The 27,955-nt window shown below is 44.7% G+C and overlaps 1 protein-coding gene across 1 annotated transcript in view; it reads left to right on the top strand.

Annotated features, from left to right (window-relative positions):
- TP73 (tumor protein p73) overlaps positions 1–27,955 on the top strand; it is a 225,249-nt gene that overhangs the window by 161,935 nt on the left and 35,359 nt on the right. The window contains 6 exon segments of the mRNA XM_020975460.2: positions 13,025–13,211; positions 15,549–15,664; positions 20,333–20,442; positions 22,141–22,283; positions 26,724–26,782; positions 26,784–26,813. Coding sequence (XP_020831119.2) covers positions 13,025–13,211; positions 15,549–15,664; positions 20,333–20,442; positions 22,141–22,283; positions 26,724–26,782; positions 26,784–26,813 — 645 coding nt within the window.

Here is a 27,955-nt window from a genome sequence, read left to right as displayed (position 1 = left end):
CTGCTACCTCCCAAAAATGCAACCGTCGATATTTTGGCATACGTGGAAACTTTCTGTCATTAGCCTTCTTGGGGGGGTGGTATATTCCCAGGAGGGCAACCCCAGCATTTCACAGTAGGGTAATTGAGGTCATAAGCAGAAAAGTAACTTTCCCACAGTCACAGAGTGAGTTTACTGGCAGAACTGAGATTACAGCTAATATGTCTTAACTTGTCGTTGAGTCGTTTTAATTGTGTCTGACTCTCCACGACCCCATTTGGGGTTTTCTTGGCAGAGATACTGGAATGATTTGCCATTTCCTTCTCTAGCTCATTTTACAGATGAGGAAACTGAGGCAAACAGGGTGAAGTGATTTGCCCAGGGTTACACATCTAGTAAGTGTCTGAGGTCAGATTTGAACTCAGATCTTCCTGACTCCAGGCCCAGTATTCTATCCGCTGTGCCCAAAGCACCCTACACATTCCCCCTTGATTGGCAGTTCTGATGGTTTTGGGCAGAAATCTTCAAAGTGGTCATACTTTGGTGAGGGGTAAGTGGATATTGGGAGGAGACAGAATGGCCTTATAGGAGCTATCTATTTGCTTGGTGACTTAGCCCCTCCAACATGAATTGTGGGACCCAGGAAGTGGCCTGCTAACTCTTTTTCCAATCGAAGCCAAGTCACTTCAGTTCTATTCAATATATATAAAGTACTTGCTCTAGAGGGCACCATGCTTGTTTATGGTGGCTACATAGACGGAAGAAGACAGCATCCCTGCCCTCAGGAAGCTGAGTGTGGCAATGGATATTCACACACACAAAAACCAATCATCCTGATTTGACTGTGGCTAAGCGTATGGGACAGGTCAAACATGGTGACCTGAGGATGAGCGGATCATAGCTCCAGGGCCAGATGGGACTTTAGAGAGGTCTTTCATCCAAATACCAAACATTGGAGTTGAGGAAACTGAGGCGTGAGGTCATTCAGCTTGTCAGCGGCAGATCCAGGATTTGGAGTCTGAGAACACTTTCACCTGGAGGACCATTCAGCCAATGAACATGCTTTTATTCAATATCTACTATGTGCCAAGCACTGGGGGATATGGGAAGGCTGCCCATGGGGGCTGGTACCTGATAAGCCTTGAAGAAAGAGAAGGATTTCAACAGGCAGAGCTATAGGGGGAGTCTATTTCACGGTATGTTGGACTTTGTATCCCCAGTACCTAGGATAGTGCCTGATACATTTTATGGTGGTCATTTGTTTAATCATTTCAGTTGTATCTGACTCTCCATGACCCCTTTGGGGGATTTTCTTGGCAAAGATACTGGAGTGATTTGCCATTTCCGTCTCCAGCTCATTTTACAGATAAAGAAACTGAGGCGAACAGGGTTATATGACTTGCCCAGGGTCACACAGCTAGGAAGTGTCTGAGCTGGATGTGAACTCAAGATGTCTTCCTGAATCAAGGCCCAGGGCTCTATACACTATTGTGCCCCCTAACTGCCATGCCTGATCCATAGTGGGCCATAATAAATGCATTTAGGACTAGAAGATGTTTGCATCTCTCCCCAGGGCCTACAATTTGAAAATAGAGAAACTAAGCCCCAATGAGTTTAAGTGACGTAGGATCATAGACATAGAACCAGTACTGGCCTTAGGGGTCATTTAGTCCAAACTCCACCCACCCACCCCTTTTGTAGATGAATTAACTGAGGTCCAGTGGGATTGAGTGACAAAGTTATGCAGTGGCAGAGCCTGGATTTGAACCCAGGACCTCTGACTCCAAAGCCAGGTTCTTGCTGTTATCCTATGCTCCCCTCCCCATCTCCATCCCAGCCAGCCCTATAGTCATTAACTATCATTTCCTCCTGCCTGCTGGTCCCCAAAAGGGGAGCCTCCAATAAGAGACCCTTCCTCTGGGTTTCCCAATCTCCCTCTCAGCACCTCCCTCTCACCTCCCCCCTCCACACACAGCCCAGGGCTGTGTTTCCTGCAGATCCTTGTGTTTACACTAACGGTAAGTAATGTCTCCGGTTCTTTCTTCAGAAGATGGCTGTGCTTGGGAAGTCATAAAAAAATAAGCTCTTTGAGGAGATAACAGCTGCTCCTGTTTGAATCCAAGGTAGAGATTTGTACAAACAAAATTCCAGGGTGGTTTCAGAATCTTACAGAAAAAGATTAGGTGCTGGCAGAAGGCTTAACCCAGACCCGGCGGTGGTCGCTCCTTCCAGAAGCCTTCCTGTATTAGCTGAGACTCGGATCATACAAGGCAATCAGCACAGGTCTGTTGAGTGAATGAATGACCCCAAGAGGGGCATGCTTTGAGACAGTTCAGTATATAGAGGTAAAGGATATAAAGGCCATAATAAAAATGTACTTTAAAAACTCAACACTTAGGGATAGGGGGGGGAACCTTACCTTCAACTCAGCCAAAGTGTCAAATACCCAGCCCTGGGACCAAACAGCTCATTGCTCTCCCAAGTTGAAGCCTGAACCAGATTCATGTGTGATTGGTAAATAGTCAACTAAATAAAAATACCGTAAAACATAGATAATGTCACATCTTAAAACTAAGCCAGTCTGTAGCCCCAAGGGATGTTTCTCGACAGTTTAGTGGCTTCCGTGGCTATTTGAGGTAGACCCCATTGGCATCAAGCACTGGGAGGCAAGTGACTTTCCCCAGGGTCACCTGGTTGGTATGTGACAGAGGCAAGATTTGAACTCAGGTCTTCCTGGCTCTAAGGCCAGCCCTTTTCCAGTATACCACACTGCCTTTCACCTGAACCAATAGCAATTGACATTTCTATGGGGGTTTTCAAAAGAATTCCCAAGTTCTTTACAAAAAGCATCTCATCTGAGCCTTATAAACTTATGAGCAAAGTGCCTGAGTTCAAATCAGACCTCAGTCACTTCCTAGATGTGTGACTCTGGAGAAGTCATTTCACCTCTGTCTGCCTCAGTTTCCTCAACTGTCAAATGGGGATCATAATAGTACCTCCCTTCCAGGGCTGTTGCAAGGATCAGATAATGTTTTTTTTAATTAATTTATTTTGATTTATCAACAGTCACTTCCGTATGCCTTTGAGTTTAGAATTTTTCTCCCCCTTCCTCCCCACCACCCTCCCCAAGACAGTGCCCAATCTGATATAGGCTACACATATACATTCCTATTAAACATATTTTTACATTAGTGATGTTGTAAGCATTAGAACCAATAGGAGGAACCACCAGAAAGAGGAAACAAAACAGAAGAGAAAAAAATAGCAAATAGTATGCTTCGAGGATCAGATAATGTTATAAAGCACTTAGCATAGCACCAGGCACGCAGTGGGTGCTTAATAAAATCTTATTCCATTCCATTATCCCCATTATACAGATGAGCAGTGAATGCAATTCATTGCATTATACAGGAACAATGAAAGAAGATTAAGTGACCCACCCAGGACTATATAAATAGTAAAAGATCAGAGCAGGATTTGAACCCAGTTCTTCCTGAATCTTAAGGTCAGCCTTCTCTTCCCCACACTACATTGCTTTCAGAAAGTAGCATTATCCCCTTCTCCCGGAAGAGGACACCTCGGTTCAGAGGTGTGACCTTGGGCTTCATTTCTCTGGAGCCTCAGTTTCCTCATCTGTAAAATGAGGACATCAGACTCCTCGGGGGTCTCCCAGTTCCCCCCTCATTCATGTTTATGATTCTAGGCTCAGTCACTTGCCCGGGGCTGTAATATTGATAAATGTTGGAGCTGGGACTCAGATTCAGGCTCCTGGCTTCCTGGCCAGCACTCTGTCCATTCCTCTTTCCTACCTCTTATCTCTTGCATTAGGGAGTGATTTTTTGCATTGATGCCGTAGAAAGCAGAACACTGAATTTAGATTCAGCCTTGCTGCTGTTCGGTTGCGTCTGGTTCTTTGTGACCCCATGTGGGGTTTTCTTGTCAAAGACGCTCAAGTGGTTTGCTGTTTTCTTTTCCAACTCATTTTACAGATGAGGAAACTGAGGCAAACAGGGTTAAGTGATGTTCCCAGATCACACAGCTGCTAAGTGGCTGAGGCTGGATTTGAACTCGGGTCCTCCTGACTCTAAGGCTAGCCCTTAACTTCAGAGTTTGAATCCCGACTTTGCCATTTGCTGTGGACAAGTCCTTTTGACGCTATATCTTAGTTTTCTTGTATATAAAAGAGTGTTGAACTCTGGCCTCCAGGGTCCCTTCTGGTTATTAATCCTCTGAGAAGTTTTACCTGGAGACTGTGGAGAAAAGGAAAAAGGATTTTGAGTCAGGGATGTGGTCTGAATTCTGATTGTCCTGCCTCCTCCGTGTCTTTGTACAAGACATTTCTGTCCTCTGCATCTCAGTTTCTTCATCTGTAAAATAAGGTGATTGGAATATGTGACTTCTGAGGTCCCTTTCAGCTTGAAAGCTGAAGGTAAGGTATCCATATGACTTTGAGCAAGTCACAGTCTTTCTGGGCCTTAGTATCCCTGTCTGTAAAATGAGGGAGTGAGCTAGATGTTCTTTGTGGTACCATTGAACTCTAAATCCACAGCCTTGTGATACCAGTCACTTCTGTGCTCTGCTTATCAGTTTCCCCTTCTGTAAAACGAGACAGTAAGACTATGAGAAGCCTAACTGCCTTTTCCAGCTCTAATTTCTCTTATCCTCTGCTTCTTCCAATGGGCACAATGGTCCTGTGCCAGGCCCCTTTCATTAGCTTAGATCTCTCCTTTAAAAACGATACTCTTTCCATACAAACTTAATGTATGTGCAACTTCTCCAGAATGTGTCTTTGGAAAGCCAGGGCCACCGTGGCTTTCCCCGGGGCTTTGTGAGTGCTCTGCTGAGGGGCTGAGGCCTGGGGCAGAGATGGAAAGAGGCTGTAGGGTAGGTCTCCACAGGACCCAAGCAGGCATCCAGTGCTCTTCAGGAGTACAAAGGCTGTCTGGGGCAATGAGTAGGGTGCTGGACCTGAGTTCCAGTCCTGCCACAGATACTTAGTAGGTGTGTGACCCTGAGTAAGTCACTCACCTCCCTGTGCCTCAGTTTCCTCACCTGTAAAACAAAGGGTTGGACTCAGTGACCTCAGAGATTCCCTCCAGCTCCAGATCTAGGGTCCTCTGATCTTGTGCCAGCTTTCATTGCTGGCCGGCCAAGTCTGTGTGCTGGCATAGATGCAGCAGGCCATCGAGGAAACAAAAGGGGGAAACTGCCTTTTCTGTAGCAGATTAGCTCACTCTGTGGCCAGGGAGTGCCTAGGGCTGGCCTGGAAGCCCTCGGTGGCCTGCTGGAGAACTCAGAGGCAAAAGAAGAGACACAGAGAGAGAGAGAGAGAGACAGAGAGATGGAGAGAGGGAGAGAGACAGACAGAGACAGAGAGAGAGAGAGAGAGAGAGAGAGGAGAGAGAGAGAGAGAGAGAGAGAGAAATTCTCACTTCTGTCTGCTAGGATAGCTGCCCTGGAGAGAAGCTGATGAGAATTGTTCTACCCATAGAGAGCAATTATTCTTTTACTGGGGTACGGGACACAGTGTTTGTATATGGAGAGCTCAAGATACACTAGGCAACAAAAAACCAGGGTTTTTTAGCTGCTAATTTCAAGGATGGCTTCCCAGCTTGTCTATCTCTGCTTTTGCTTCTGCTACTCACTTGCTGTGGGGCCTTGTCTAAGTCACTTCTTTGCCTCAGGCAACTAACTCCCTAGAATTTAAGGCTACTGCTACTAAGTCATGAACTGGTTGCATCTTCATGCTGATCTTTTGCAAAATCACTGACTTTTTCCCATCTTCCTTCCTTCCTTCCTTCCTTCCTTCCTTCCTTCCTTCCTTCCTTCCTTCTTTCCTTCCTTCCTTCCTTCCTTCCTTCCTTTTTTCTTTCCTTCCTTCCTTCCTTCCTTCCTTCCTTCCTTCCTTCCTTCCTTCCTTCCTTCCTTCCTTCCTTCCTTCCTTCCTTCCCTCTTTTTCTCCCTTTCCCTCAAACGATTGACTTCCACTTTCTAATAGAAAGAGCACCAGAAATGAAGTCAGGGGACCTAGGTTTCCTGATCATCTCTACCACTTGCCCTTGGGTCATGTTGGGCAGTCACTTAACCTCTCAGAGCTTTGGTCTCCTTAATCTGTAAAAAGAAGGCATCAGCCTAGAGCAAGAATTCTTAGCCTTTTTCATGTGTATCACGGACCCCTTTGACAGTCTGGTGATGCCTGTGAACACCCTCCCCAGAAAAAGGTTTTATTATCTAGTTATTAGTTATTAAACAGAAAGCTAAATTTTGGTTAGAGATTAGTAAAAAACAAAGATGTAATTTCCCCCCATCTCTTAAAGTCATGATCCCCCTGAAATCTATTAAGAACCAGACAAAGAACCCTTGGACTATACCTCCCTGCTCTAAACCCTTTGGGCCCATGGACACGAAGATCCTTTAATTCTATGATTGCATCCAAAGACCTGGGCTTGGCTTGGCTGCACTTAAGATTAATTTATGAGCTTAGTATAAACTAGACAACAGTAACACCCAAACAAGGTTTCAGCCCTGCTATATTCACAAAAATAGCCAACCTGTATAGTGTTTTTTATGCTTATTTCAAGGGTGACTTCAGATTTTTCCCATTCCTCACCTGCTTCATAGGAGTCCAAATCTTATGGGTTTTTTGCTAATATTTTCTGGCTCTATTTAGCCTCTGGGTCTGCCCTCCTCAGAGTCAGCCAGCATGCCTGGATTCTCCTTACCCTGGCATTGCTTTTCCCTTGTGGATTTCGTGATGGAGTTGTTCCCTGTGCCCATCACTGATAAGGTGTTCTAGGAAGAAGTCCAAATGTGCATCCAAGAAAGAAATCTTGAATGACATCCCATAACTTTGCAAGTGTGGAGGGGATGATTAACAATTTCTTTGCACTTTTCTGCTGTGGATACAATTTTGCCTGAAGGTCTTGGTCGCTCAAAAAAATAAAAAGGATTTCCATACAGTTCCTTCAGTTTTATTCAGCTTGTCTTCAAAATGCTTATCATTCTTCATTTCTTTTACTCAAGAAACACAAATATCTTCCACGTTGATTTTAGCTACACCGACTGATGGCTGTTTCTTTTTTGGACAAAGAAAACCTGTATCATTTTGATCTATCAACTTGAAAGTTTTTTTCTTATAAATTTTTAGATCTTGAAGGGACCTTAGAGTCCATTGGGTCCATCCTTCTCATTTTATAGAGGAGGAAATTGAGGTGAGAGGGGTAGAATGATTTGCCAATGATCACATAGCTAGTAAGGATCAGACACAGAATTTGAACTCAGATCTTCCTGATTAGGAGTCCAGCTGTACTTGGTGGTAAAAAATATTTTTTAAGACTAACCAGTGGTTGGGGCAGCTAGGTGGCACAGTGGATAGAGCACTGGCCTTGGAGTCAGGAGGACCTGAGTTCAAATCCAGCCTCAGACATATAACACTAGCTGTGTGACCCTGGGCAAGTCACTTAATCTCATTGTCTAATCAAAAAAACAGAACAAGAAAAACCTAATCAATGGTTAGCTTACCACATTTTTCTTTTCTAGAATTATTTTTTTCCTTTGATGCCAGCTTTTAAAAAAAAATAGTGGATTTTTTTCCTATCCATGCTATTTCATTTACAAATAAAACTATAGCATTTGATACTCAGGTTGCAACGTTAGTATAAGAGTGCCCACTTTTGGATTCTCACCAATAATCCAAGAATACTTTTCACACCCTGCTTCTCAAAAGAAGTTTCAAGTTTGGGATATTTTGGTGCCCTCTTCAGGCGACTCCGTCCTTGTAGTCCACAAGCTGAAAGATTTCTTTGGTAATCTCCCAGACTAATAGCATTTGGGTCTGTTCAGCTTATTCAATAAGGATCTGGTTTTGTTTTGATCTTAATATTCCAAGCTCCTGACACAGCAGATACTTAATAAGGGCTGGTTGGTTGATTGGTTGATTGATCCGAATATGGAAAAATTATCGTAGATGGGAGACTTGCCCCCAGCTGGCCTCCTCCCTTGTCAGACTGACTTTCATCATTACAATATGAAAAATGCCGCCTTACTCCCCTGCCATGTCCTCTCCATTCCAGTGGCACTGGCTGCCTTGCTCTTCCTCCCACAAGACCCTCCGTCTCCTGACACTCGGCGTTTCCTCTGGCCTTGCCTGGAGTCCTCTCCCTCCTCGTCCCTGCCTCCCGGCTCCCTTCAAGTCTGAGCTAAAAACCCCACTTTCGCAAGGTGCCTTTGCTACTCCTCTTTGATCTCTTATTTTAATATCTTTTGTCTTAGTGTCTTGTTTGTACGGTTTTTGTTGTTGTTCAGTCATGTTTGACTCTTTGTGACGCCATTTGGGGTTTTCTTGGCAAAGATTCTGGAGTGCTTTGCCACTTTCTTCTCCAGCTCATTTGACAGATGAGGAAACTGAGGCAAACAGGATGAAGTGACTTGCTCTGGGTCACACAACTACTAAGTTTCTAAGGCCAGATTTGAATTCATGAAGAAGAGTCTTCCTGATTCCAAGCCCAGTACTCTGCACCAGCTAACTGCCCCATTTGTATGTAGTCATCTGCATATTGCCTCCTCCATTGGACTGTGAACTTCCTGGGAGCAGGGACTGTTTTTGCCTACTTTATATCTCCAGTGCTCAGCATGGTACTTGCCACATAGTAGGCGCTTAATAAAGCCTGATGCTCGTTGATTATGTTCATCTTCTTCATCCACATCCCAAGTCTCTGGTGCTTTGCATACTACAGGTGGTTGTCTCTGTGGAACAGATCTCAAGGCCAATCTGACATTTCGAGAGGACATTTAGAGTAATCTGCACATCCCTGATGTATATGTTGAGCAAAAATAATCGTCTGTTGAATGGTCTTTTTGTTCTTTCCAAATCACAGGAGCCAGAAATGCCAGATGATATGAAGCCAAGTTGTAGTTTTAACAGAGGGATGCTTTACGTATGAGGGGCTCCAGCAGCACTATCCTGATTGCCTCTTTCATAACCAAAATATGTTCCCTATGCTTTCTTACCAGAGCAGTGAAGTTCCATCTCTGAGATTTAAAAGTTAGCTCATCACGTATAATAACAGAAACTCTTTGGCTGACGGACGCACTTATAAGAATTTAAGTGATGCACACCAGTGCCTACAAAGTAGAAAATAGGATTAAAAATGAGAGGAATGTTTACCAGATGACACCTGGCACACAACTGGAAGACTAGGCTCCTCCATGTGGAGAGTTCCACTGCATGACTGAACACACCTGAGCATGTCTCAGCCTGCTCTCCCATACGGCACCTAAGCCAGGATGTCACAGAGCATTCATGCGCAACTCGTGGAGTGACTTCTTGCCATCCTCCCTCATCCCCACCTGTCCCCCCTCCAACCCAACCACACCTCATTACCACCTTATGTCTCGTAAGTTATATCAAAATGTCTATGTCACTCGGTAACACAGGGTGATGGAGAAACTCTGAATACTGAATTCAGCACCAAAAAGTTCATATAAAAACACTGAGAAATATTTGTTGTGGCAAAAATAGTTGTGGCAAAAGCTTTGGGCCATTTTTTGTGTTAGCCTCTATAACTTCAATCACCACACAAAATGCTCAGTTATGTGTGGCTTTACATATACTGTCTGTAGATGGTGACCATGAAGGTGCTGTTTGGTTTGGTGGGAATGATGGAAAAGGTGATGACGTGCTATCAAATCCCTTTGAATTCCAGCTTTGCCTCTTCTTGCTTTTGTAATTTTGGACAAGCCACTTAACATCTGTGAAACTCAGTTTCTTCTCTCTGTAAAATTAAAAGATTAGACTAGATGTTCCAATCTTATAGATTGGATGGCCTATGATTCTATGAATCTGTGAGTCAGCCCTCTGCTTTGGTCCCAGGCAATTCCATTGAGCTGGGATAAAGGGTAGGGACTGAATCCAGATAGAACAGTGTAAGTTAATAGTACCTCTACCCTATGCACACCACACCCCTCTAAGGGCTCCCTAGTGTTGTCTTGGGATAGTGGGATAATTTCCAAAGCCTTTGGGAAATGTTACCAGTCACCACAGGTTCTCCTGGCAATGTTTGTTGGGTGAATGAATGGGTAGGTAGATAGATGGATGGATAGATGAATTATTTTTCAGAGTTAGTGGGAAGGAAAAGGCAAAAAGAGAAGGAGAGTTTTCAAGAGAAAAAGCTCTTTGTGCTCTATACTGCTGGGTCTTTGGAAAGTGGGGTTCATCTGAGCCCTGGAAAAATGGTCTTTTCGCTGTTCATTCTGAGGCACTTCAGCCTGACTTGTCTCAGCAAATCCATCGGAGGGGCCAACTGGAACGGAACAGCTCCCGGCACTCCAGGTGAATATTTGGGATCCCTCAGAAAAGGCTGCCTGTTTGAGCATGTTGGGGACAACCTTTCTTCCCCCCAAAAAGTACCCAGTCCCTTTACTCAGAAAAGCTTGAAGGGCTCAGCAGGCAGAACTTGCAGTCTTCTCATCACAAATGGTACAGATGAGAAATTCCAACTGCTTCAGGAAGCTAGGGGAGAGGAACAGAGGAATTAGGGGACAGAAGTCAGAGAGGAGGAACTTGAGAGATGATGTGTGTTCCCTAAATTCAGATTATTTTGTTGGATTCCATTCCTGGAGAGCAAAGACTGAGCTGGGTTTGTGGAGGTTGGAAATGGTGGCTCTTTGGGTATCGGAAGGGCCATCATGGGAAAAAGGGATCAGAACACAGAACCAGGACAGTGGGCAGAGGCTGTAGAGACATTACAGCTCCGGGGAAAGAAAAATTCCCTATCCTAGGAGCTGTCAACGAGCCCAGCGGACTGCCTTGGGAAGTGGCTTCTCCATCACAGCAGGTCGTTAGGTCCTGGCAGGGATGGCCACTTACAGCAGTGGTTGTTCAGGGCAAGTTTTGTTCATGTGCAGATTGGACTAGCTATCTGCCGAGGTCCCTCCCGCCTCTGAGACTCTGTGACTCATTCCTGATTCATGTCAATTCATCAAGCTCATGAGACAGGAGCTCTACCTCTGTGTGTGTGTGTGTGTGTGTGTGTGTGTATGTGTGTGTGTGTGTGTGTGTGTGTGTGTGTGTGTGTGATGGACCTTTCTCAGAATAATGTCTTTAAATACACAAAGGAAAATACATAGAATTGTAAATTATATTGAAATACAATTATCTATCGATCTATCTACATACACACATATTGCACATATAATTTGTACATAGCTACATATATGCACATATATACATGCACATACATGCTTGCATACATATATACATGAAAACGTTCATGGACCCCAGGTTAAATCCCCCTTAGGAAGTATCTATCCTGTTCAGCACAGTTTGAGGCACAGCGTGGGCGGGGGGGGGGGAGAAAGGTGTCGTCCCTGATCTTGAGAGCCTTCCAGATTAGCTGGAGAGTTAGGACTCAGATGGAATCATTAGAGCCCAGATTCAAAGCATGTGTGAATTACAGAGTACACATTTGACGTTGCTGGAGAAATCCAGGGCAGGGAGAGACCCATCCTCAGGCTTTGTTCACTGCCAACTATATGGAACCCTCATGTGAATTCCTCTTATCCTTTTCTCTTTGTTTTGTATTATTCCCCTTTCTATGCCCCACCACTCTGCCCCTCCTCCTTCTAATCAACCTTGTTCAGTCATTTTTTTTAGCCATGTCTGACCCTTTGTGACTCCATTTAGGGTTTTCCTGCCAAAGATACTGGAGTGGTTTGTCTTTTCCTTTTCCAACATAGTTTACAGATGAGGAAACTGAGGCAAACAGGGTGAAGGGACTTACCCAGAGTCACACAGCTAGTAAATGTCTGAGGCCAGATTTGAACTCAAGATGATGAGGTTCCTGACTCTAGGCAAGGCACTCTGTGCACTGTGGCACCACCTAGCTGCCCTCTAATCAGACTTTCCTGTTAGACAATATTCCATCTCTCCCCTACACGCCTTAGCATAGGTAGCTTCCAATATCTGCAGTATGCCCCTACCTCTTAGATTTCTTAGCTTTCCTCAGAGCGTAATTACTCCTACTCTAGGTCTTTCCCAATGCCCCCCCCAATTTACTAGAGGTACCCCTCCCCCTCAAATTACTGGGTACATGGGTTGATATACATATACAAAACCAGGCCAAGTAATTTCTAGATGTGGACATGAGACTCACACAGGATGGGCAGAAATGAATGGATTAACTGCTGTATCATTAGGTGACTCAGTGGTTAGAGAGCTGGGGTCTGGAAGACCTGAGTTCAAAACCAGCCTCAGATACTTATTAGCTGTGTGACCCTGGGTCAGTCACTTAACCTCTGTTTGCCTTAGTTACCTCTCAGGGTTGTTTTAAAGATCAGATGAGATCATAATTGTAAAATGCTTACCATAGTGCCAGGCACATAGTAGGTGCCACGTAAATGTAAGTTGTTATCATTAGAGGGAAGACCCACATTGATGACATCGTATGTCCGTTGGATTATTTGCAGTAACTTTGTTTCTACTTCTCTATGGGACATTATATCTCAATCCCGCCCCACCGCCAATAGAGCATAACCTCTTTGAGGGCAGACACCATTGTGTTTTTGTTATTTGTAGTGCTTTGCACATAATAGGCACTCAATAAAAGCTTGTTGAAGAGAATGGAATGCAAAGAGATCAAGCATGGAAAGCTTCCTGGAGGAAGTGGATCTTGAAGGGTTTTTTCTCTTGAGCCTGCTGCCTCCCAATTAGCCAATCAACAAGCATTCATTAATGTGTCCTGCACTATAATAAGGACTGGAGATACAAAGACAAAATGAAATAGCCCCTGCCTTCAAGGAGCTTACGTTCTAATAGGGGGATACCACAGAAACATGGTGGGCAGGGCAGAAGAGCTTGTTACTTGGTGACCCTTTCTGCTAACTCTGTGATAAGGGCTTGTCTATGCTGCTGAAAGACTGCAAGGGACACCTGCCCCCACTAACTCGGGCACCAATGACAAAGCCCTAGTTCCAGCTCTGCCTCCCCTTCTCCTCTCTCTCCCACTAAGACGCCCTACCTCAGCTCTCACCTGCTTCTCCCTTACAGTACTCGCCACTGCTGAAGAAACTGTACTGCCAGATCGCCAAGACGTGCCCCATCCAGATCAAGGTGTCGACGCCCCCTCCCCCTGGCACCGTCATCCGGGCGATGCCCGTCTACAAGAAGGCAGAGCATGTGACTGAGGTGGTGAAGCGCTGTCCCAACCACGAGCTCGGCAGAGACTTCAATGAAGGTGGGGCGGGGAATGGAGAATGCGAAGATATACGAACAACTCAGTTCAACCCATAGCTCCTGGCTGCCTGTTTACCGAGTGCAAGGCTGCATGCTTAGTGTTGGGGATGCAGATAGAGACATGATACTAGGCTTGCCCTCAAGGGGCTTAAAGTCCAGAAACATCATGATGCAGTAGATAAAGTGCCGGACCTGGAGTCAGGAAGAGCTGAGCTCAAATCTGGTCTCAGGACACTTCCGAGCTGTATGAACCTGGGCAAGTCACTTCACTTCTGTCTCTCTCAATTTCCTCATCTGTGTAATGGGGATAATAGTAGCACATACCTCCCAGAGTTCTTGTGGGGCTCAAACAGGATAGCATTTAAGTAGTGCATTAAGCAATAAGCAGCAGCAGAACGGGCAAAAGAGAAGGACCAGCCAATAATGCTAAGATGTCATTAATAATCATAACAATAGCCAACATTTACCTAGCACTCGCGCGTTCTTCATGTCAGTTGATTGTCACAACAATCCTGGGAGGTGGGTGCTGTTATTATCCTCATTTTACAGATAAGGAAACTGAGGCAAACAGAGGTTCGATGCCTGCCCAGGGTCATACAGCAAGTAAGTATCTGAGGCCAGATTTGAACTCAGGTCTTCCTGACTCCAGGCCCAGCCTCTATTCACTGTGCCAACTAGAAGTCCATAAATTCAGTTCAGTAAACATTCCCTGGGTCTTTGACTGCATCTGAAAGGAATGTTGCTGTTTAGTTGTTTTTTCAGTCATATCTGACTCTTTATAGCCCCATTTAGGGTTTTCTTGGCAAGAATATTGGAGTGGTTTGCCATTTCCTTCTCTAGCTCATTTTACAGATGAGGAAACTGAGGCAAACAGGATTAGGTGACTTGCCCAGGGTCACACAGCTAACAAGTGTCTGAGGCCAGATTTGAACTTGGGAAAATGAGTCTTCATGACTTCAGGCCCAGCACTCTGTTCACTGCACCAAAGGAATGCAAGAATGAATAACTCAATTCATTAAGTAGTTCTAAAGTTCATATCAGTCAGTCAAGAAGTATTTATTAAAGGTCTAGTGTGCTAGGTAGGCACTGTGTTGAATGCTGGGGATACAAACAAAAAGAGAAAAAAACAGCTCTCCCCTCAAGCAGCCCCCCCCCACAATGGGGTAGACCACATGCAGAGTACATACAATGGCACTAGCAGTTGAGAGGACTTCTTGGGGGTAACTTTTGAGCAAAATCTTGAAGGAAGCCAAGGATTCTAAGAGGCAGAAGTGAGTGTAAAGTGCCGTGCTCAGTGTTGGGGCGAGAGAGATAGGTATGATACAGGCCCTGTCCTCCTGGGTCTCACAGTCTCCTAGGAGAGGAAGTTGTAGAAATCAGCCTCTGCAGCACAAGACATTGTAACAAGTACTATACGCAAGAGGCCCATCATTTGACAGACAAGGAACCTGGAGCTCAGAGGCAGGCAGAGGCTTCCTTGGTTATACACCTAGTTAATGACAGGGTTAATACTCGAACCCTTCTGACTCTTGGGCCAGTATTTTCTCTAATGTGTCCATCAACAAAGGGAAATACCATTTCTAGCAGGGTTGATCAAGGAAGAATTTTTATAGGAGGTGGCATTTGATCTGGGCCTTGAAGGGCAAGTATAATTTTCCAGTAGGTGGGGATGACAATGGTAGGGTTGTTTGGGCGTTCTAGGTATGCAGAATAGTGGAACGTGTGGGAATGGCAAGATGATCACACTGGTTGAAATGGGGCATGTGGCACACTCCACTGGCAATCCCTGCCCAGCCGCTCACTACCTTGGGCAGGTCACTTGATTTCTCTGGGCTTTGGTTCCCTCATCTGTCAAATGAGGGGGATGGGCTGAGTGGCCTCTGAGGTCCCTTCTAGCTTGAGCTCATTGATCATGTCTCTGATCCTACAATCCTATAACCCTATGGATGAGCAGGGGGTGCAATTCAAAGGAATGCTAGAAAGGCAGGTTGGGGTCAGATTGTGCAGGGCCTTGGGACTCCCGGCTAAAGAGTCTGCACTTTCTCCAGTGGGCACTGAGGAACTTGCAGGGTTTCTAAGCAGGGAGAATGACCTGATCAGAGCTAGGAATGAGAGAAATTAATCCATCAGAGGATTACAGACAGATCAGCTGTTTCTGTTGTAATGGCCTGGGGACAGGCCAGCATAGAAAGATACTTCCCAGGGCTCTGCCTCATTATAATCTGGGCCTCCCAGAGCCCAGCATTGGAAAGGGAATGGGGGTAGGGGATAGACTGAATGATGGCGGGTCCAGACTCACAGGGAATGCTCCCACTGACTCTGAGCTCTCTCCCGGCAGGACAGTCAGCCCCAGCAAGCCACCTCATCCGAGTGGAGGGCAGCAACCTCTCTCAGTATGTGGATGACCCTGTCACTGGGAGACAGAGTGTGATGGTGCCATATGAGCCACCGCAGGTAAGTCAGATGACCTGCATTTCCTTCCCTGAAGCCCTAGAAGTTTAGAGACTTTACCTGGGCCACCCCATCCTTCATGTCTATCTGCCTTGATGAGAAAGAAAGTCTTGCTTAGACCTCACTGCAATGCCTCTGGGACTCATCGGAGGCCTCCTGAGTCAGCCCTTGTGGCCTTCCCTTCCAAGAGCCAAACAACCCCACTTCCTCTAGCTTGTTGTCCTCGTGGACCCATTTTCCCATCCTTCCCTTAGTTCTTCCATCTGAAGGACTGTATTCAGTTCTAGGGACTACATTTTCAGGAAAATATCCACAGGGGAACCAATTGTGATGATGATGGACCTGCAAGCCATGATAAAGGGGGAAGGGGGAGAGGGAATAACCATTAATATAGTTCCTACTGTGTGCCAGGCACAGTGCTAAGTGCTTTTACAAATATCATCTCATGATCCTCACAACAATCCTGGGAAGTAGGCATGATCCCCATTTCACAGTTGAGCACACCAAGGCAAACAGAGGTAAAGTGATTTGCCCAGGGTCATACACCTAGGTAGTGTCTGAGGCTCTTGTGAATTAGTGTGTATTTTCTGTTCATCTTTGTCCAGACTCTCCTGTTAGCTTCACCACCATAAGCTGTATGTTTGGGATGTTCTCCTTCTCCCCTCACACACACAAAGGATATTGGCCACTGGTGGATCAAGGGCTCTGCTCCTCAAGATCAGCCCCCTCGAAGACAAAAAGCATCTCCCAGTTTCTATCCCAGCTTTCTTCCAATAAGAGCCCAAAGACTACAGGGAAGAAGAGGGGAATGGGGGGAAGGTGGGGAAACAGTAAACAAGAGACCTGGGTTCAAGTATCAGCCCCTGATTAGCTCTGCAACCATGGACAAGTCTTGTCTACATTTCGAGCCTCAGTTTCCTACTCTGTAAAAGTAGGAGAGGACAGGACTCAAAGGGACCTTCCAGCACTTAAGTTCTACAGGCTTACAAACAAGACCCAGCTCTCCCTCTAGTGGGCTTGGGTGGTGTAGTACACTTAGGACTGTGCATGAATTTTCCAACCAACTTCCCAGCATGGGGGGGGAGGAAGGAAACCTATAATGAAATCAACAACTGACTTTACAAAGCACTTAAAAGACCTGTAGAATATTTTACATGGATCTTCACAACTCCGTGGGGTAGGTGCTCTGATTATCCCTATTTTACATGATGAGGAAACTGATGTTAAGTGATTGCCCCTGGTCATACAGCTAGGAAGTGTTGGAGGTACTAGGTCAGAACCCATTCTTCCTGATCCCATTGAATGGTCCCAGGAAGTCCAAAAGATTGGGCCAGAGAGTCCAGAGTCTTCGAGCTTGGTCTCAGTTCTGGCACTAACTCATTATATAGTTAAATTTCTTCTTGGTTTCTCCATCTTTGAAATTCCAGGAGGTGAGGGGCAGGGATTCCTTCTGGTAGATGATAATTTCAAGGTTCTTCTAGGGATAAGGGCCCTTATAACTCCAATATCTTGTGAGCTAAGCCTTCTTCCAGCTCTGACATTCTAGGGTTCTTCTGGCTCTAAGAGCCTGTGATCTAACACCCCTTCTACTTCTCATATTCTGTATTCCAAGATCTCTTCCTTTTCTGATATTCTAGCTTCTAAGATCTCTCCAAGATCTGACATTCTAAGTCCTAAGTACCCTTCCAACTCTGACATTCTGGGTTCTAAGAGTCCTTCCAGATTTTGCATTCTGTGTTCTGGGATATAAGGTCCCTTCTATTTATTAATTTATTTATTTTAGTTTTCAACATTCACTTCTACAAGATTTTGAGTTCCAAATTTTCTCCCCATCTTGTCCCTCTCCCCACTCCAAGATAGCATGAATTCTGAATACCCCTTCCCCTAATCTGCCCTCCCTTCTTTCTCCCCCCTTCTCTGATCTCCTTCCTCTTCTATTTTCCTGTAGGGCAGGATAGATTTCTATACCCTATTATCTGTATATGTTTATAAGGCCCCTTCTAGCTCTAGCTTGCTATGTCCTAAAGGCCCTCTCAGCCCCAATCTTCTGTGTTCTGAAGTCCCTCTCAGCTATGGCATTCTATAGTATAAAGTCTTTATGCACTTGACTCCCAGATTAGACAGCCCTACCTAGTTTCTTCTGAGATCCAATTCTGCTTCCTATTTATTGCATTTACAACTATATATCTCATAGGCATCTTAAACTCAATTTATCTTTGAATCGCTATGTTCAAAACAGAATTCACTGTTGTTTCCCCACATCTCTTCCCTCTTCTCATCTTCCCTATCACCACAGAGGGGCAACCTCAGTCCTCCTGGTCATCTAGGCTGGCAACCTCAGTATCATCCTCTACCCCTCTCTGTCCTTCTCCCCCTAAATCTGAGATGTTTTTTGACCTTTAGGGGGCTGATCTTGGCAAGCAGACAAACATATAGCCTATGGCACTGAAGCTAATGGGGGAATCTGGACAAAGATCTGTTGCTAAGTTCTATCAGGTCTGCCTTCCCAACATCTGTCATCTGTGCCCTCCCCCCATCTCCCCACTAAAACAGCCTCCATCCTAGTTCTCATCACCATTTACCTAGACCATTGCAATAGCCTCCTAGCTGGTCTTCCTCCCGCTCCAGTCATCTTTCCCTCAACTTGCTAAGTGTTCTTTTTGAGGCACAGGTCTGACCATGAGATGCCTAACTCAGTAAGCTCCAGGGTCTCTGTTACCTCTAGGCTTAAATAGAGAGTCATTTTCATAACCTGGTACCTTCCTTCTGTTTGTTTTCTCAAACTGTGATCCAACAGCATTAGCTCATTTAATGTTCTTTGCACAAAACACCCCTTCTCCTTACTCCTTTGTCCAGGCTGTCCCACATGCTTGGAATTCTTTCTCTACCACCTTCTAGGATCCCTGCATTTCTTCAAAACTGAGTTCAAATCCTTTCTTCTGCAGGAGGTTTATTCTGGTCCCCCTGGCTACTTGAACCTTTTCCTCTAAGGTCACCTTTCTCTTCTATTCTGCTTGTTCCTATTTATTTATATGTTGTGTCCCCCACCCTCCTTGTTTTTCCCCATTCTTGTATCCCTCTGCTTAGCAGTAAGATCTTGATAAATCCTTATTGGTCAATTTGTTGACATTCCATGTCCTAAAGTGGGTTCCTTGCAGTTCTGACATTTTCTGTTCTAAAGTCTCTCTTGCTTTGACTTTCTTTGTTCTACAGTCCCTTCTGCCATCCTATGGATCCATGATTTGGCATTGTGAATCAGGCATCTTGCATCCAGGATTTGGGTTTCTATTACTAATACAAGTTTCTGCAGAAGCTGAGTGAGATTTGGGACACAGTTTCATGCATGCACTGAATTATACATACTTTTATAGCAATTTAAGATTTGCAAAGCACTTCACAAATATTGTTTCATTTTATCCTCACAACAACCTGGGGCATATATTGTCCCCATTTTATAGCCAAGGAAACTGAGGGAAACAGAGGTTAAGTGACTTGCCCAGGGTCACACAACTAGTAGTGTCTGATACTGGATGTGAAGTAAGATTTTCCTTACTCCACGTCCAGCACTCTATCCATCTTGTTGTTTATTCGTGCAGACACGCATACAATCCAATAGGTGCATATGTTTACATGTGGACCATATAAATGGTGGAACCAGATAAGCTAAGTCACTCCTTTTTTCCCCAAGTTTTGCTCTTCTTTCTTAAATAGCTTTGAATTACTCCTTGTGTTCTAGGAGATCAGACCTACTAGAAAAACAGGTGTATTCATTTCCCAAGCAATTGCTAGAGGTACTATTGACTGAACTGATTCTTCTTCACGATCCATAAGGTGGTTGATTGACTTCACAAGCATTCCAGTTTACAGGGGAAATCCGGTGGTTTATATGCCTTTCCAAAGAGCTGCTAGAGAATTCTGAGCAGTTACCTATAATCACACTACTTACATTATGGTTGGGACTCCAGAACAGAGAGTTTATCTAACAGACAAGCAACGACCAGTATTTATTAAGCACTTACTAAGTGCTGGGAACTTTGTGAAGCAAATGAAAGATAGTCCCTGTCCTCAAGGAGCTTACCATTCTAACGGAACAAGACTGCACAGAAAAGGGAGGTAGGAAGAAAAGCAGCAAGGAAGGAAGAACAAGGGGGGAAACAAGTCAAAAATATAATTGTGTCATTAAATCTTGGCAAATCAGTAGCATAGAGTTTCAGGCACTCCAGGATGCAAAATTTTTTTTTTTTTGCAAAATATTGCAAACTCCCAGAGATCCAAATTACTAAAATAATTATTAGAACAGAAGTTCTGTTTCTATAATATTAATGGAATATTTTCATATATTCTAGTCATTTGGCATATGGCCAATTAACCTTGGTTCTGTAGCTAGTGGCCAAAGTTAATGGCCCAGTTATTTCAGCTATACCCTTAAGGATTTTCGAATACTAACACAAATACCTGCTCCTCCAGAAAATGGTTGGATGCTTCCAGATGATTTTAATGGAGATTTTTAGTGGTAATTGAGCCCCTGCCTTCCAGATTTATCCAAAGCCAGAGTTGATTTTGTCTGAGGGTGAGTTGGACTGCGTCAGGCATCCTGTAGGTCCAGCAGTGTTTGCTTTTTGTAGTACTCCAGTGGTATTCCATTCCTGGCCTTTCTTTTCTTGAGAGCAGGTAGGGACAGAATTCACCACCATCCTGTACAACTTCATGTGCAACAGCAGCTGTGTGGGAGGCATGAACCGGAGGCCCATTCTCATCATCATCACGTTGGAGACTAGAGAGTGAGTTGGATGGGGAACTTGGATGGGATGGGATGGGATGGGATGGGATGGGATGGGATGGGATGGGATAGGATGAGGTGGGATGAGAAGAGATGGGATGAGATGAGAAGAGTTAGGGTGGGGTGGGATAGGATGAGGTGGGATGAGAAGGGATTAAATTGCAAAGAAGTTGCAGATTTGCATTGGTAGAAAGTTTCTTAACAGCAGAATTCTCTGCACCAGAGGTGTCAAACTCAGAGCCAGAGAGGCCCCTGTGGCCTACAAAACTCCCCAATGGGTCCCAATTAGATTTAAATTTAATTGGGAAATCTTTAATAAAATAAACAAAAATATAATATAAGATAGATAATGTAAATTTGTGGTAGGTAACAGGTAAGGATTTGAGTTTAACACCACTGAAATCACAGGGAAATTCTTATTCCTTTTAAGGTTTTCAAAGCTGTTTACATATGTTATTTGGTCCTCACAATACCCTTTGGAAGAAGGTGATAATATTATTACCATTTTATAGATCATGATACTGAGGATCAGAGAGGTTATGTGACTTGCCTGGAATCATACAGCTAGTCAGTGTCAGGGACAAGATCTGAATCCAGGTCTTCATGAATCCAAGCCCAGCTCTACATCTACTGCACCAAACTGCCTCCCTAAATACCTTGGGAGGGATGCCATGGAAGAAAGGCAGTGTGAGACAGGGAGCCTTCAGAGGATGGACTCAGTGTGTCTCCTAATGTCCCTCTGTGAGACCATAGGTCAATCATTTGCTGTATTGAGAAAGTGTGGCATGGTGTCACTGGGCTTCAGGAGGAAGGATGATTTGGTGAAAGGGAAGGAACATTGATGTTAGGACTCTTGGGTTTGAGTCTGACCTCTGCCCTCTGCCACTGTCTAACTTCCTTCTGTGGGCCTCAGTTTCCACATATGTGTGAAATGATGAATTGTCTTACTGCTGCCTTCCCTCTTGAAAATCCCATGGTTCTCTACCTGTTGTTCTGGGCTTTATTATGTGAAGCTCATTTTCCTTGTCCCTAAAATGAGGGGTTTGAACTAATTTTCCAGAATGTCCCTTCTAGCTCTTACAAACCAATGACTTTTATTTACTGGATTTCTCCTTTTGTCTCAGAATGGAAGATAATTTTGCAATTGCAGCCACTTTTTAATTCCTTCAACGTGTTTGTACAGGGGGATGGCCTTCCCAGGGACAGCTCCTGGGCACCGAAGCAATACTGAATGAGGCTAGAGTTCAATTTTCTGCTCAGCCCCTTATTACTTGTGTGACCTTGGATGAGTCCATTCATCTTTCCAGGCCTCAGTTTCCTCATTTGTAGAAAATGGGAGAATTGAATTATGGGCCTCTGAGGTCTTGTCTGGAGTCCTACAGTCCTAGTAGATTCTCTAGGTGAGGGTTTGAATCATCTCCGTTACTGGTGAGGAGCATGGGTCATTTTAGTTTCAAGGCTGAATACCCTTATGTCCATTCCCACCCCTTCACTGTCTCCAAAAAGAAAGAGCTCAACCCCTACCTGTTCCATATTGACTAAGAAATCACCAAAAGGGTGGTTCTGACCCATGTATGTGTTCCGGGCCTTGGTTGGGGTTAGTGGGTATAGACTGGAGCTGGGGTGTGTGGAGCCTCTTGGCATTCTCTGTGCCCCAGCGATGCTCATGAGGGAGTCCCTGCTTCTGTTTGCCTGGCAGCGGGCAGGTTCTAGGCCGGAGGTCATTCGAGGGGAGGATCTGTGCCTGTCCTGGCAGAGACCGGAAAGCAGATGAGGATCACTACCGGGAGCAGCAAGCCCTGAACGAGAGCGCAGCCAAGAATGGGAACGCCGCCAAGCGCGGTAAGTCTGGCTCAATGCTTCAGTTCTTTTTTTTTTTTCATTTTGTTTTGTTTTGTTTTTGCTACGCAGTGGGGTTAAGTGACTTGCCCAGGGTTACACAGCTAGTGAGTGTCATGTGTCTGAGGCCAGATTTGAACTCAGGACCTCTTGACTCCAGTACTCTATCCATTGCACCACTGCAATACTTCAGTTCTACAAGCCTTTGTTAAGTGCCTGCCTCATACCTGGCATCGGGGGATACAAAGACAAAATTAAAATGAACTTGGAGACTGAAGCCCAAGAGAGTAGAGGGCTGGGGCAGTGGACTTCTGTGTGGATGAATCCATGGGAGCTGATGAGTCAAAGCAATTTTAAGTGAAGCTTCTGGTGGTAAATAAATCTCTGCTTTTCAGGCTCTCTTTGCAAGTTCAGTTTGACTCGGGATGACTTGGACACCCTCAAGCTAAGAGAGGGTAGTGAGAATAGAGCACAAGACCATGACGGAAGGCCACACTTAGGGAACCTGATAGGGTGGTAATCCAGCAGCAGAGCCTGAGGAGATGTCAGACAAATAGGAGGAAAGACAAGAGAAAGAGGCATTAAAACCTAGAGAGGAGAGAGTATCTAAAAGGTGGTGGTAGTTAAGAGTGGAGAAGTCAAGAGGTCTAGGAAAGCTCCTTGAGAGTTAGCCATTGAGAGATCACTTGTGACTTTGGAGAAGGCAGTTTCATTTGAATGTTGGGGTGGGAAGCCAAATTGTAAAGGGTTGAGGAGTGAGGAACAAGTGAGGAAATGGAGGCAGAGAGTGTCGACGGCTTTTTCTAGGATTCTGGCTCTGAAAGAGAAGAGAGCAAGAGGGTGATAGCTTCTGGGAATGAGGGGATCTAATGAAAGGAGGTTGTGTTTTTTAAAGGATAGGAAATGTTGGACATATTTGTAGCTTTGTGGAAGAGAGGAGGGAGGAAGAGAGGAAGGAAGGAAGGGAAAGAGAAAGAGGAAGAAAGGGAGGAAGAGAGGAAGGAAGGAAGGAAGGGAAAGAGAAAGAGGAAGAAAAGGAGGAAGAGAAGGATGACAGAAAGGAAGGGAGGAAGAAGAGAAAGAGGAAAGGAGAGAGGAAGGAAGAGGAGGAAAAGAAAGGATCTATATGTGTGTGTGTATTTAATATATATGTGTGTATATGTATATATATATATATATGTATATATCTATATCTATATGAATGGCCATTCTGCATAGGAAAAAGGTGTTTCTTTCCTTGAGAAGTCCCTTATTTGCAAAATCACAGGTTGAAACCAAATATATATTGTTATATGATATATGTAATAATATTGACTCTTCATTATATAGACCTATGCAGAATGGCCATTTGTTATATATTATCTAATATTCTATACCACATATGACATATATGTATACTAGAGGGTCCCTGGAGCATATTGAGCAAAGGAGTGACATGGTCAGATGTTTAAGAGTATCACTTAGGCAGCTCTGAGGAAGGTATATTGGACGGGGCAGGATCTGAGGCATAGAGCCATGTTAGGGAGTCCACTCTAGATGGTTGTGGTGGGGTGCTCTTTATAAGCCCTGCTTCTGGAGAGGCCTGAGAAGGGAATCTCTGAGCAGTAGTGGACTAAGCTGTTGGTGCTTACACACTAAGTCTGACACTAATATATTGAGCCTCTGGCACTGAGGGACCCCCCCCCCCACCTGCCGCAGGCTGTCACCATCCCAGGCTGGAAAGGCAGGGTAGGCAAGACAGGAAAACCTGAGTCTCAGAAAAGGGAACTCATGTCAGTAATCCAGGAGAGGTAATGAGGGCTCTTACTAGAATGTTAACCATGTGGCGCAGAGGGGACTGATGCAGACAATTCTGGAGAGGGGTAGGGCTGATAAGACTTGGCAACTGATTGCTTTTAACTTGTCTGCCTCAGTTTTCTCATCTGTAACATGAGGATAATATTAGCAGCCACCTCTCAGGGTTGTAGTGAGGATAAAATTAGATCATATTTAGAAAGTATTTTGTGAACTTTAAACTGTTAGCTAATATTATGGTTACCAACATGAGCACCCCAAATCCTGCTAGGCCTATTCACACTAGAGCACTGTATTTTGAGGTAGGCAGTGCTGGTAGGGGGCCAGGTGGGATATTAAGCAGCTCTCCTAGATCCCATCCCAAGTCAAGGATTCCCTTTTAAATTCCCTGACATTGAGAAAACTATTGGCTTCTGCTAATTTTGTTTCTCTTAATTTAGTTTTTTTTACTCAGAGATTTTTAGCTAAATTTGGTTAAATTTAAATTTTAGTTAAATTTATTTTAATTAAATTCAGTTTAAGGTTTTATATGGCTGTTCATTCTCTACATTGGATCTGTACATTGGAAGAAATGTGGACTCCTCTCTGTACAGTCAGACAGGTTAGGGAGAGATAGGGGGTCCTTTCGGCCCTGTGAATACTTTGAGTGCTAGATTTGGGGTCAGAGAACCTAGGTTCAAATCCTGGTTTTTGCTCCTTACTACCTCGGTGACCTTGGGAAAGTCTTGTAATCTCTTCTAGCCTCAGTTTCCCACTCTGTATGAGAGGGCTAGACTAGATAGCAGTAAAGATTCCTTTCAGCCCTATATCACTGATCATGTGACCTCCAAGGACTCTTCCTGTTCCAGTTCCTAGGGTCTTATTTCTTTCACTGTTTCCATCTTTAGACCAAATTCTTCTGAGCCATCAAAGGGAAAGAGTAAAACCTGATAAAAGGGTCATAACAGTTATTATTTGGTGCATGATTTTCTGAGTCCTGCATAGGAGGTCAGAGGTGACGTATCTGCCAGACTGCCCCTCTCCAAGCTGAGTGTAGGAAATTTTCTTCCATCAGAAGGTTTAGGAGTGGGGAGTGGGTGAACCAGGACAGAGTTTTCCTGTGCCTGGTAGTGGGCAAAACCAGGGTGTAAGTCCTTAAAGGGACCTCATGTGTTCTCATAGGAACAATGGGACCACCCTCCCAAAGTGGAGAGGACTGATCTCAGAATTTCATAGATATAGAGCAAGGGTTATCAGAAGATAGGGGCAGCTAGGTGATACAGTGGATAATGTGTCGAGCCTGGAGTCAGGAAGATTCATCTTCCTAAGTTCAAATCTGGCCTCATAGACTTCCTAGCTGTGTGACCCTGGGTAAGTCACTTCACCTTGTTTGCTTCAGTTTCCTTCTCTATAAAAGGAGTTGGAGAAGGAACTGGAAAACCACTCCAGTACCATGGCCAAGAAAATGCCAAATGAGGTCATGAAGGATCAGATATAACTGAACAATATCAGAAGTTATCTGGTTCCCTCCCCGCCAATCCATTTTACAGATGAAGAAACTGAGTCTAGAGAGGTTAAACAGTTTGCCTGGGGTCACACAGGTAGTGACAGAGCTTTGGCTTGAACTCAGGGGCTTCTGGTTCCAAACTGTTTTCCATTCTACCATGCTCCATCTTGTACAGAAGGGCCAGTCAGTCAGTCAATGACCATCTGTATTTATGGCCACAGGACCTGGGGTCAGCAAGACTGTAGGGTTCAGATCCTTCCACTGGCATTTATTAGTTGTGTGGCCTGAGACTTCACTCTCTGGCCTGAGACGGGTGCTGAACCTAGGATTTGGGAGAGGTTATGCATTAGGGGTTTAACTAATTAATTAGCTAATTAATTAACTGGATCTCAATATAATTTAAAGTCATTGGTTTCCTTTGCAACCAGATGTATTTTATTTGATGCATTTAAAAATGTGATTATGAGAAGGGACTTCCCTAGACTGCTGCTTAAGAGGTCTGTGATACAGAAAAGGCTAAGGATCCCTGTCCTCGGACATCTCTACTGAGTCACAGTCAGCTTATGCTCTTTGTCAGTGGACAGGGTTTTTATACCAGGCGTCTCTGAGTTAATGGAATAATGGATCCTTCACCCGTTTGAGAATTAGTGCCACATGAATGACCACAGCGCTGCAAAGGATGCATTTGGAACATGCAGAAATTTGGGGCAAGCCCCTTCCCCTAATTCATTTCTGTGAATTGAAGAGGGGCCTGGGCTGGCATGTTGGAAGTGGTTTCCATGATCTTCAGACGTGCTGGGGGTTGTATGTGTATTTTTCTTTCCTGTGTGCATTTGTTTATATATGAGCTTGAGCATATGCCCATCCATGCATGGGCCAAGGTGAGATTTACTTCCATAATTATCCTTCCCAGGCCTTTGAAGTAATTTAATCAGCTTAACATTTTTTAGGCATTGAAATCATGACTTGGCCTCACCGCCAGTGAAGATGTGAGAGGCGTACATATTTTTGACAATTGACCAGTGAGCCCCTCCCTTACCAGGCTATTATCAGATTTCTGTCATCCGGTCCCTATTACACCCTTCCCCTCATCACCTTCCCCTCCCCCTTCCAAACTCCTCTGTTGTCCACGCTAATGAATGGTCTTTCCTGTCTCACTTTAGCGTTCAAGCAAAGCCCACCTGCCATCCCTGCCCTGGTGGCCAATGTGAAAAAGAGGAGACAATGGGGATGAGGAGATATACTATATGCCTGTGAGTAGCCCCCTACTAACACCAGTGCTGGCAGGGCCTCTGACTAGGTTGGGGATGGTCAAGAAGAGTTGTGGGTTCAGGATCGAGACCAGGGAAGGCCTGGAAAGGCAGTTTAACAAATCCAACATACCTACTATGTGCCAGGCACTATAATAACTATTTTTATAGCACCTACTATGTGCCAGGCACTGGGCTAAGCACTTTGCAATTATTGTCTCATTTGATCTTCACAACCACCCTGGGGTGGGGGGTGGGGGGGTAGGGTGCTATTATTATCCACATTTTACAGATGAGGAAACTGAGGCAAACAGAAATTAAATGACTTGCCAAGAGTCACAGAGCAAGTATGTATCAGAGGCTGGATTTGAACTTAAGTCTTCCTGACTCTAGGCCTAGTGCTCTGTGTACTATGGCGCCCTCTAGCTGCTCCAGCTATGCTAGGTCGTGGGGGTATGAAGACAGAAATAATTGACCTCAAGGAACTTGCATTCTGTTCCGAGAGGATTGATTCATTAAGCCAGCATTTACTCAAAGTGGGAAATCTAGGCAATGTGAAAACAAAAGGTATCAATAAGACTGATTTTTAAAAATCCAAACAAAGCATGCAGTTGAACACTTTCTGTGTGCTATGCACCATACTAGGTGCTGTGGATACAAAAGCCAGACAGTCCTTGCCCTGGCAATGGGAGATACAGGTGAAGAACATAGCATTCAGGGGTAGTTGAGGATGTTTGAAGAAAGAGGGAAGACCTTCAGCTGTGGGGGAATCATCGAAGGCTTTATGGAGGTGGTGGCACCTAAGCTGAGTCTTGAGAAGGAATCTGAAAGCTGCAGATGAGAAGGGGGCACATGCACATCTCAGGCATAGGGGAAGGCCGTGTGGGCACTAAGGCAGGAGGGGGCAGCATGTGGCTGGATCGGGGAGAGTGTGAAAGGCAGTCATTAACATGAGATAAGGTAGGAATGGTAGGTTGGCGCCATATTGGAGAAGACCTTAAATGCCAGATGAAAAAGTTGATAATTTATCTTAAAAGCAACAGGGAGCCACTGAAAACTTTTGAGTAGAGGAGTGATGTAACATCTCTGCTTTAGGAAGATGTTGATGAAGGATGAATTGGAGAGAGAAATGGGAAGGAATAGGG

Source organism: Phascolarctos cinereus, unplaced genomic scaffold (assembly GCF_003287225.1).
Source record: "Phascolarctos cinereus isolate Bilbo 61053 unplaced genomic scaffold, phaCin_HiC Scaffold_726;HRSCAF=1367, whole genome shotgun sequence".
In the NCBI taxonomy this organism is placed as follows: domain Eukaryota; kingdom Metazoa; phylum Chordata; class Mammalia; order Diprotodontia; family Phascolarctidae; genus Phascolarctos; species Phascolarctos cinereus.
This window is presented reverse-complemented; position numbering and strand designations above follow the sequence as displayed.